The 12,263-nt window shown below is 38.8% G+C and overlaps 1 protein-coding gene across 1 annotated transcript in view; it reads left to right on the top strand.

The window, feature by feature from the left end:
• The first annotated feature begins 512 nt into the window (after window positions 1-512).
• SLC25A21 (solute carrier family 25 (mitochondrial oxoadipate carrier), member 21) overlaps window positions 513-12,263 on the top strand; it is a 481,755-nt gene continuing 470,004 nt past the window's right edge. Inside the window, exon 1 of the mRNA XM_012658106.1 lies at window positions 513-1,122. Within this exon, the coding sequence (XP_012513560.1) occupies window positions 1,053-1,122 (70 nt within the window). The 5' untranslated portion in view covers window positions 513-1,052. The remainder of the gene's footprint in view (window positions 1,123-12,263) is intronic.

The following is a 12,263-nucleotide window of genomic DNA, read 5'->3' as shown; positions in this document are numbered from 1 at the left end:
TAGGGGTGTGGCAAGTATTTTTCTAAAATTTCACAATCTTGTATCTCTTCTACATAGCATTTGCAACTTGTAGTTTAAAAATAGTATAAATTTGTATTTTTGTTTTGCTAACTGTGGTAAGGGGCAAGTATGAGTAATTAAACGTTTTATAGAGAGAATATACTGTAAGTTCCTTACTGATTTAGGTCAGTGGTTCACAATTTTAACATTCATAGCAATCACCAGAGAACTTGTTAAAATTGTTAAAACAAGTTTCTGGGCCCAATCCCCAGAGATGGACAAATTCACAAATTATGCTAATGATGCTGGGTACTAAAACCAAACTTTCAGAACCACTAACCTGGGTGTAGGAGAGACTTATTTGTAACCAGGCTTTTTCTTTTTTTGGTCTTTCAGTAGATAAAACTCAAGTTGATGAGGTATGAGATATATTCCCTTAAATCAAAACCATTTGGGGTAAAGTACTACATTAGCTCAATTGTAAGATAATTGAAAACTGGATTTATTTTAACTTGACTTAGTTGCTACAGTCCACAATTTCAGGACAACTAATTCCGAGAAATTCATTTACCAGTCCCTTTTTTCGAACTGCACTGTGCCCTGGCTTGCCAAAAGAAACAAGGGTCGCCCCAGCCTTGCACATGGAACTTCAAGCTCGGGTCGCCTCACGTGCGTTATCAGAGACAGCGTGTCCAGCTTGACGAACTCTGCAGGAGGCTCCTGATAGGGAAGCTTTTGGGCGTCAATCTAGGAGACCAAGCCTGACCCGCTGCAGTGGGCAAACTCAACTCCATCAGCGAGTTTTCTCTCCAGTGACCTTCTCTGAGCAAAGGGCGCCCCAGAAGGAGCGCAGCAGACAGGTTCCGACCGGCTGTAGATCACGCGGCAAATTTGCGCTCCGAACCTCCGCCTTCCAGCAGTTGTTGCATTGCCGCCCCACAAGAGGCCACTCGGCCAGAGAATCAACGCCAGCCCCGGCTCTCTGGATCAGGAGAGGCTGTGCAGACCGGCGTTCAGGCTGCGAGCTCGCGCACTTATCTCAGCCGGCGAAGATGTCTGCCAAGCCCGATGTCGGCTTAGCGCGCGAAGCTTCTCGGCAGATTGTGGCCGGTGGTTCTGCTGGTAAGGCCGCCCCGTCCCGCCGGAGGCTAGTCGCTTTCCCTACCGCGTGTCCTGACAACGTTTCCCGGTCAAAAGTCCCAACCGCATTTCTGCCCTCTTCCTCAAAATTCCGCGCTCCCGGCGCAGCACTTGAGCCGGTGAAGCGCGAGAGCAAAGGAGGCGGGGAGCGGGCGGCGGAGGCCGGGTGCCTCAGGTAAAGTAGCCGCGGCGCCCGCGCGGGCCGCTCTCGGGTTCCGTCCGGCCTTCTCTGTTCCTAGCCTAGAAAGCAAGGGTGGCAGCCCCAAGGTCAGCAACTTTAAGGAGTCCTTTGTACCTTGCTGGCTATTTTACTTGAAAATGTTCTAGTTTCGTCTGACTTAGTTTTGCTGTTAATTGTAGACTCTTACAAGCTAGCTCAGATGTTATATAAATCCTGCCTCCCTCATCGAAGTACTTACATCAGGACTCCTCAGGGCTTCTTATTGCATACTGTGCTTGCTTGGGGACATTTGTGCCTTAAATAGGCACATTAAAATCAAATGCATATGTTAACACATATAAACACCTTTGATATAATGGGCTCACAGTTTATGGAGAGTTATGCTGTGGGAAAAAAAAACCTTTAGGAAAAAATCTATTATAACTAATCTTGGAAATAATTACCGTTAAATGTGGCTAGAGAAAGTTAGTAACCATAAGATACGTCATGTCACGTAATGTAAAGATATTTAAAATATAAATTATGAGTTGGTTGAAAATTTAATCTTACATACTGTGATGCATTTTTATTATAAATATGTAAAGTAATTATCATAAGTGGCTCATCACCATAAAACATTTTATAAATGCAGCTATTCTTTTAATAAATTATCTTATGGTAACTAATAAATCATATTAAGACACGGACTAGAAGATGTCTAATGTTTAACTTTGAGCAAAATTTACTTTATTTTCAAACAAATTTGGACTTTTTATAAGGGACTACTAAAAATTATGATTACTTGTCATTATGTCATGAACTGCTTGCATCTCAGGGGTACCAAAGCCACCAGATGTGTCTCTTACAATCTGCACACTTTCCTAAAGATGTCATTTTATTAATATAACAGTTGAGGCATTCTTTTCTTATAGGTAATTGTGTAATGTCCATTCATTATTATGATGACAGTGGCCCCACTGCTTACTTTTTTAGTTGTTTCCCAGTAGTGATGATGAATTTGCACCAATTTATTCACTATTTTAGGTTAAATTCCACAATGTTCAAGGCTCTGCCAGCTGATCACCTGCCTCATGATCAAAGAAAACTCAGCTGGCCCAAAGGGAAAGTAAAGCTAACTGATCAATATCCTAAGCTATGACTAATGACTCATAAGGCATCTGTATATCGATTTAGATGATCATACTATATATTAAGCACTGCTAAACTCAAAAAATGTTAAAAGTGGATCAGACTCTAATCCCACTTATACCGTTTTGTGGGATAAGTATTTATCACAGACATAATGGGTGATTCCATCATAATTCTTACAGTTGTAACTAATATGAATGAAAATTAGGACATTTATAAGATAAAAGTAGTTGCATAGTTGATTTGTATATTTTGTACTTTCATAATAGTAAAATAGAGTCATGTTTTCTTTTACTTGACTAAAAGCATTTCCATAAAACTTTATGTTTATTGAACTGTAATAAATGTAGACTAACACTATTACATAAACTAGGTCAAGAGCCAGAAAGCAATCGACATACAAGAGAAGTAGAATTTTAATAAAAACAGAAAATGCATTTGGTTCTCTGGCACTCAGTTCTAATTACTGATACTGCCATTGAATATAACGTGTGTGTGTGTGTGTGTGTGTGTGTGTGTGTGTGTGTTGTTATATGAGCTTTTGGTTATAAAGGTCAAAAATACATTCTGGCTTTCTTAGGGAAAATAAAAAAGAAACTGGGGAGGTTTATTGGAGAGATACCAGGGTATCTCATGGAATGCAAGGTCTGGGTTGCATTCCTGGAACAAACTGGAATCAGGGGCTGAAGCACTGCGGGGAACTCAGGAAGTGAAGTGCCATCTCTCTTTTTTTTTGAACTAAAATGTTTCAGATCTTTATTGTTTGGAAGTAGAGTAAATATGTTGATTGACTTTGTTTTTGTTGTTGTTGTTGTTGTTTTTTAACCATCTCTTCTCTTTCTTAAGTGGTCAAGCGTTCCCAAGGCAGAGGGAGGTGGGGAATAATAGGGCCACAAGTATTACTACTACAGCTGTTAGGATGGTCTTGCCATAGTTTCACAAATTTGCCTGGTAAGGAGTAAACATGCCAAAATAGATTCAGAAAGTTTATTACTTACACCGACAGCAAAAGCAAGTCATCATGGTACCAGTACCCTGTGCCCTAGTACCACAGACAACACTGAACTGAAGGCCAGAGGGTAGGTGTTATGAGTGGTGGGTCACTCTGCTTTTGTGGACCTACCTCTAAACCACAGCCAAGCAGTTTTACAGACTTATGCTGAAGTCTGCAGTTGTAATCTACATGGGGGTAAGGTGGAAAGTCTTGTGCTCTAATGAAACTAGAGAGATGGATGGGAAAATGCCCATGTCACAATCTTCCACAAGACAGGGAGGAGAAACTGCCCCTTAGTAGCTACTCACAGGCTGCTTACCTTCCCTTTCACTTGGAGAAATTACAGGGCATTCTGTAGACTCAGGCCAGACTGTGGTCAAGCCTTGCCTACCCAGCCTATGTGGAGATACATGCCACGCTGTGTGGCTATTTCCCTGTGTTGTCTTGGTGTCCACATCTGTCTTCTTTCTTACAGTTGACTACTGTTTTCTGATCTTCTGGTCCATGTAGCAGAATGTGGTCCCTATCAGATTCTAAGTATACATGCTATTGGCTTCTGTTCCCTGTAGAGAGCAAGAGACTGACTTGCTTTTTTCAGTTCTAGTCCAAAATCCTGGGGTAAAGACTCAGAATAACCTGGCATTGGCAGGGGCCCACCTCTGCAGCAATCAACTGTAGCCAATCCCTATGTAGACTGGTGGGGCAGGTAGGTTGGGGAACCTTAGGGGAGATTATTTTCCAGAAGAAAAAGCTAGATGGATCATGAGATGGGCAATAGGTGTTCTCTATAACAGTATATGCCTTCCTCTTATTAGAAGATGGTTTGTAATATTTTCATAAGACTAAAGAGATTGATGCATTGACAGTTGCTTGGACAATACACATCTAAAGACTGGTCTTGAGATTGTAGCTACAGTTATTGTATATAGCTCTTGTTGCCAATGGCAACTTTGTCTTACATGATGAAGGCTGTGCTCAAGACAAGTCAATGTACTGGATTTTTACAGAGCAGGCTTCTAGTCTGTGTTCTCAGCTTCAAGTAATAGCATAAGATTCAAGTGAGAAAGTCATAGAAGCCAATGATGAGAGCTTTAGGAAGATCAACAAGGCTCAGCACTGCAAAGGGGGTAAAGATGAGAATGAGAAGAGGTCACTGGATTGGACCTTTGGTACTCAAATTGTGGTCCATGGATGAGCAGCCGGAAAGAGTATGGTAGCACCTGAAAGATTGTTGAAAATGTAGGATCTCAGGCCTCACTCCACATCGACCATATCAGAATCTGCATTTTAGGAAGGCCCCAAGTCATTGGTTTGTATTATATAAAGTTTTAGAAGCACTGTGTTAGAAGACCTTTGAGAAAAAATATTCCATAGATTGGGAAGACCAAAGCCAAACTGCAGAGGGTTGCAAGTGAAATCTGTCTTGGTTTTCATTGCTGATCAGAGAGAGAAGAATGAATTCTGTATTCCTTATTATGTGCCCTCAATTTAGCTTTCAGGCTTATTTTTCATCCCTTTCCTACACATTCCATCCAGTTTGTGCTAAATAGGTCTGGTCACCATTCTTGGATGTTGCCTCTGCCTTTCCATCTTTATTCCCAGTGCCTGGAATGTCTTCCCCCTTATTTTCCCTACCAATCAAAATCCTATCCATTTTCCAAGGTCCACCTTGAAAATGATTTTCTGCATAAATGTTTCCCAGATGGCCTCTACAGCTCTATCCAGCTTTGACATTCTCATTAACACATGAATGATGCAAATAATAAAGCTAGCTAACATTTATTGGGTAAATACTAAATGCCAGATCCAGTTCTAAGCTTTGCATGTATTAACATTTTTAATCCTCACCACAACTCCACAAGGTAGGCAGGATTATAATCCCCAGTTACAGGGAAAGACACTGGTGCACAGAGGGGATAATTAACATACCATGGTTGAACAAGCGTGCAGCCATTTTTACAGGAAATGAGGGGTAGGAGAGGGGCTGGGAGAATGCTGTTCCCACTGCCAGGCAGTTTTAGAAGCCGGAAAGCTAAAGTTGCATCTACTAGCTATTGTTATCTCTGTAGCTCTTATTAATTTACATTCCTTTAAAGAACTCTTTTATCTACAAATACAATCCTTACAGTTTTTCCACTGAATAGAATCTTGCTCACTCCAGATAATTTCATCTGTATAGGAAAAAAATTAGCTTTCAAGTGCATGGGTCCACCTCAGACCCTCCCATTCTCTCTAATGACCAGTTTGGGCCCTGTTGTGTATTTTCAAGCCTAGGCCCTGTCCACACTGAATTCCCTGCTAGAGGCAACTCCAGGACCCTCCTCCTGCCTCCCAGAATCTTATATCCCTCAAAGTCAGCAAGGCCAACCCAAAATGATTTCTGTAGCATTATTTCCTTCTACATACCATGTACATGAGCACTGTGCTGACAAGACACTGATTTATTTTCCAAAATTTCTAGGCTGCTGTTCCCTCCTCTCCAACCTCAACTTAGTCCCTGGTATCTTGTAGGGACTTGCACTCCACCACATCTTCATCAATTATTGTGTTTTTACTTTGTGCATCTCTCTGGAGTCCATTGTTTTCATTGAAATTAGTTGTTTTAGCCAAAGTATTCTGGAAACAAGTTTTCCAATTTTACGCTAAACATAATTCAAGTACTTTGTGCAGTGTAATCTCACTAAAACCTTGAAAGAGTCAAATGAGAGTGAAATGAAAGAACTTTTGCAGAGAGAGAAACCTGGGATTCATGCACAAGCTTCTGGGAGAGTAATTGTCTGAAAGTATATGCAAATTGTGCCCTATTCTGATAGGGAGAGAGTCCAAGGCTTTTAACCTAAAAAGGTTAATAAAACATAAATAAATAAAACATAATAAAAACATAAAGGATAATTTCAAATCTTCATTTTTTAAACTGATCTTATATATCTTATGCTTCATTTTCACAAGATTTCTACCTTTTCTTACTTTAACATAAAAGTTAAAATGCAGTTAAAAGAAATGCCTTAATAGTCAGTATGTATACTAGAAGTCTTCGGGATTTTAATTTGGACTAGGTGATAAAAGGGCTGATACACCAGGGGGTAATGAAAGGTAAATTTTTGATCAAGGAAAATTCTTTTTTAGAATGGATGCAAAGGAGACACACATGTGATTTGGATAAATGGCACCTTTGGAAATTCAGGATTTGGGAAAATGTAATTGTTTGATAATAAATAGCAGGTTGTAGTGAAACAGGTGAGCCTTTATGACACATCAAAGGGAGGCTGGAACCCATTATCTGGGTAATTAGGGAGGAAAAAAATCCCCCCTAATTCAACCACATAGGAGGAAGCAACTCTATTGCTCAAATTAATTATAAAATACCTTTAAGGGATGTGTTTTAATTAAAATGTAGCTTGTCTCTCTTTAAGAAAATCTAGTTCTCTAAAATAGGAATTTAAGAACAAATAAAATATGAATTGCATAACCACATTTCAAAGGATATCTTATTTTAGTCTCCTTCGCTACAAGATGTTTTAAAAATTTAAGTACCCTTAATATGTGGGTACCCGATTCAACTGACATGAAACATAAAACAACTTTTACACAATGTTCTAGGAACATATTGTTAAACCAGCCCTTCCTCACCTCCCCCTTGCTCCCGGACTTGATTTACAACATCTCAGAGCATTGAGAACCAGGTGTTTCAGAGTATAGCACAGTAGGTGCTCAGAAATATTTGCTGACTATATTAATAAATAAATATCAGAAGCCCAAGCCATAGAATATTATTCTTAGGCTCCTACTCTGAAGAAAGAAAAGTATTCAGGGGTTCTAGTCATTAGACAACATTTGCAATAATATTATACTTTCTTTCAACAATACTTTGTTGAAATCATTCAGTAAATGATGTGAAAAAAATACCTTTAGGTCTAAAATCTCTGTCACCTTAAGACTGAGAGGCTCATGATGATCTTTTATTTATGTTTCATTTCTCATTCCAGTACCACAAACTGAAAAGAGTCACACAAATCCTTTTCAGACATTTTTATGATTTAAGTAGGTGATATGTTTGAAATGACAATGAATGAAAGAAACCATGTTAATGGACTTCTATAGGATTTTCACAATTGTACTAGATTTTAGCTGGTTTTTGTTACCAATTTCCTTTTCCTTTTTCTTTCATTCGCACATTGTTATCATATCTAAATTGGCAGACAGTTATTTTCCAAGCAATTAAGATATTTAAATGTTTTTGTCAATTATTTCACACTTTCATAGGATCATGGTTCATACACATTGTAAATATTCTGTTAGATCTGTATTTTTTAATTTATTTCTACAGACCTAGTATTAGTTGGTAGGGTTGCCAGAACAATGTACTGCAAACTGGATGGCTTAAACAACAGGAATTTATTCTTTCATAGTTCTGGAGGCTGGAAGTCCAAAGTCAAGGTGTCATCAGGGCTGGCTCCTTCTGGAGGCAGTGAGTTCCTTGCCTGTCTACCAGCTTCTGGCAGTTGCCGGCAGTCCTTGGTATTCCTTGGCTTGTGGACACAACACTCTAGTCTCCGCCTCCATTGTCACGTGGCATTCTTTCCCTGTCTATCTATTTGTGTCCCTCTTCTTACAAGGGCATCAGTCATTGGATTAGGGCCCACTTTAATCCAATATGACCTCATCTTGATGACACCTGCAAAGACCCTATTTCCAAATAAAGTCACATTCACAGGTAGTGGGGTTAGAACTTGAATACATTTTTTTCGGGAACACAGTTCCACCCACAACAGACATTCTATTGTATTTTTCACCTCATGTGTTTCTGAAATGCACATCCCGTATCTCAAGCTATGGCCCTGTGTTCCTCCTTCCTTTCAGAGTCAACCCTTCTGAAAAGTTCCTCACTCAGTCTTCAGCTTACTGTGATTGGCGTATCCATCTTTACCTTTCTGCTGAACCTGTTAACTGCTGCTTTTCATTTCTAATTCTATCTAGTCTTTGTGGAATTTCACATCCCTGACCATTTTTTCTCTTTAAAGTGTCTCTGCAGTTGATTTTCACCCCGTTCTTTTCACCTGATCACTCTTTTACTGTCTCCTTTGTTGGCTCCTCTTCCCCTTGCCTCAGAAATTGATATTCTACATAGTTCTAAGTTCTCTGCTCCTCACATTCTGTCATCTCCCTGAACAAGCCCACCTACTCTGTGGCTTAGCATTACCTGTTTGCAAGTGGCTCCCAGATCTGTATCTCCAACTTCTTTGTGCCCTGTGGACTCATATTTCTAAGATATACAGTAGAAATAACATGGAATTAAGGGTCAAGTGGACTCTTTTGATTTTCAAACATGTTTTAGAGATATATTTTGAAACTAATATCAGACCTTCAGATACCATTTTTCTCTTTGTTGTATAGTTGTGCTCATCCCTATTTTGAGTTCAGTTTAAAAAATTTTTTTTATTTCAAAATATTAAGGGAGTGTAAATGTTTTTGTTACATGGATTGCTTTTGTAGTGCTTGAATCACAGCTATAAGTATGCCTAACACCCAAATAGTGTTCATTGTACCCTTTGGATAGGTTGTCCCTACCCTGGCCCTACCCGTTGTCCCTCCCCTCCACCCCCTCCCCCCTGCTTGATTTCCAATGACTTTTACTTCCCTCTGTGCACATGTGTGTGCATCAGTTCCAATTTAATAGCGAGTATACGTGGTGTTTGTTTTTCTGTTCTTGAGATACTTCACTTAGGATAATGGTCTCCAGTTCCATCCAAATTGTTGCAAAAAGCATTAATTCATCCTTTTTATGGCTGAGTAGTACTCCCTGGTAAACATGTACCACATTTTGTTAATCCATTCATAAACTGATGGGCAATTGGGTTGATTCCACATCTTTGCAATTATGAATTGTGCTGCAATAAACATTCGAGAGCAGGTGTCTTTTTGATAAAATGACTTCTTTTTCTTTGGGAAGATACCCAATAGTGGGATTGCTGGATTGAATGGTAGGTCTACTTTTAGTTCTTTGAGAATCTCCATACTGTTTTCCATAGAAGTTGCACTAATTTGCCTTCCCACCAACAGTGTATAAGTGTTCCTTTCTCTCTGCATCCATGCCAGCATCTATCATTTTTGGACTTTTTAATAAAAGCCATTCTAAGTGGGGTAAGGTGATATCTCATTGTGGTTTTAATTTGCATTTCTCAGATGATTAGTGACATTGAACATTTTTCATATGTTTATTGGTTCTTTGTCCATCTTCTTTTGAACAGCTTCTGTCCCTGTCTTTTGCCCACTTTTTAATGGGTTGTTTGTGGGGTTTTTTGCTGATTTGCTTGAGTAGATTCTGGTTATTAGCCCTTTATCAGATGTATAGCCTATGAATATTTTCTCCCATTCTGTAGGTTGTCTGTTTTCTCTGTTGATTATTTCTGATTTCAGTTTTTTTATTCATTTTTTTTGTCATCTTAAGTCACAAATGTACTGTGTTGGGTGTTTGTTTGGGTGGAGTGGGTCTACCTAATTATAACAGTCAATAAATAGGATAAGATAAAAGAGAAAGGTCTTATCTTTGTCAGTGCTAACATTTATTGAATGCTTACTATGTATAAAGCACCTTCCTTTGCTTAAATCATCTATATTAATTTGTAACTTCTTGAAGATGAGAAAAGTGAAGCTCGGGGAAATTAAGTAACTTGCTCAAGGCCAGTGACAGAACACAGACGCAAACTTTGTTCTCTTTGTTTTCAAAGCTTGAGCTCTCATCCGCTGTTCTACCCTGCCTCTTAGAGTGCAGAATGAGAAATCAGGCAAGCAGACCCATATATGTATTGCCCCCATGAGGCTTCTTTTCTCTCTGGTTGGGTTAAATATCATAGCTGACTTGGGAACTTGAGTATTGATGGACAGAGTCTGTACTCAGTGCAACAGGCCATTTCTTGTTTTTGTAGGACTTTTAAATGCCATAGTTCATATATAAAATTCTCCATATTACCCAGCAGGGGACTCTGTCAGCATCAACGGGGGCATCTCTTTCTGCCAGCCCCTCCAGGCAATTGATTAGGAATGGCCCAAACCTCAACCCTCATGTATTATTAATATTAATGGAACCCTTATACAACCAGGTAGGTTTCTGGAGTGTCTCACTGAAGTGTGAGCAATCCCACAATGCACAGGAAGAGCCTGTTTGTGAAAAAGGAGGGCTCTTAAGTTGCATGAATAGGTTTGCCTTGAGCCTTTTCATTTGGGTGAGTCTGGTTGCTTTAGGTTAAGTGCAAGGGTGAATTTAGTTTAGTGTCTGTAAAAACTAGAATGGACTGCTGTAGGGGGAAGACATAACTTCCTTATCTTTGAAGAAAGAAGAATCAAATGTATGTTTCAGTAGAATTGGATGAACCCAAAATGGAATTGTGGCCAGCATGAAAATTTCACAATGTGAGAGAGGGAGGAAAAGTGGGGGAGCGAGAGAGTTAGAGGGAGAGAGAGAGGGAGGGGGGAGAGAGAGAGAGGGAGCGGAGGAGAGAGGGAGCAAGAAGAAAAGAGATAGAGAGGACATACCAATGTGCTAATATTTCTTGAAAAGTGACCAATATTTATGGATCAGCAAATGCACCAAATCAGAGTAATATAATGTGGAAAACACTGATTTTAGTTTTTGTTGCCGAGGTTGCTATTATTAGTATTATTATTTGGGGGAATGATTACAGAAATAGGTTAAAACACTTTGGGATAAATTGCAAGATCTTCTCCAGAGATTTCAGAATGAGCAGGGTTGTTGTGGAGCATCTTTCTAGGGCAGTACATTGGTTGTGTATCACAGCGGACATTCATATCTGAATCTGAGATCAACGTTCTGCACTTGTGCAGACCTATAGGTGGTGCTGTCTTCCTATAATTTTGGTGATTTGCTTTTTTTAAGAAAGGAAAAGCTTTCTGCAGGTAGAGTTAGATCTAGAAGTGGGTTAACTTCTGATTAGATTCCACCATGGCAAACCATTTGGAACAGGTGCCTTACATAGATCGTAGAGGATTCTACACTTGAGAAATACAAAGGACTGTACTTTTGGAATTAATTTTTCCATTTAATTGGGATTCTCAGCTGTGTATGGAAAATAGGTTTATATATGAGTAAGAAAGAGAGATGGAAGAAACTATTTCTATTTGCTACAATATTTATTTTCTCTATGGTGGTTCTTACTTTGGAACTTGAAGTAGAGTCCTGGATCAAACAAAACTTTTTCTCAAAGTACTTAGGGCTAGAGTGTATATTACAGTAATAGTAAATTATAAACTTCTGTGAGCAGGAGCTATAGTGCTAAATGCACAGTTGTTTTTATTTATATATCTGAAGCAGCTACTGAAAATGCCAATTTCTTGTTTTAATCTAGTGGCCTTTAACATAAGATATTGAGGAGAGTTATGAATAATATTATTTTTCTTAAACATAAGTTCTAAACAGGAATTTTTTCAGGATAATATATACTGTACTGTGGATTTAGTTTGTTAATGGGTAATCTAAGTGCTTGCTGCTGTAAATAAACTTTTAACCACAAGATGGCAGCATAACCTTCCCATATCTTTAAAAACTTTTTTTTTTTTTTTTTGGTTAAATGTTTATTAAATTGAACAGATTACTTTTTCTCTCTTAATGAGAAATGCATACAGCCAAGGAATTTTAGGATAATTATTGTATGAAGAGGATGAATATTGAAAGTACCATAATAAATATATGAAGTATTAAATACTATTTAGTGATTTTTTTGATTGAGCAGTTTTGGTTGCCCTAAGAAAACATTTGTTTGATGTTCTTTAACATTGAAATAGAAATGTAATGAAATCAAAATG

The sequence above is a fragment of the Propithecus coquereli genome, unplaced genomic scaffold (genome assembly GCF_000956105.1).
Source record: "Propithecus coquereli isolate 6110/MARCELLA unplaced genomic scaffold, Pcoq_1.0 Scaffold116, whole genome shotgun sequence".
NCBI classification, from domain to species: Eukaryota; Metazoa; Chordata; class Mammalia; order Primates; family Indriidae; genus Propithecus; species Propithecus coquereli.
This window is presented reverse-complemented; position numbering and strand designations above follow the sequence as displayed.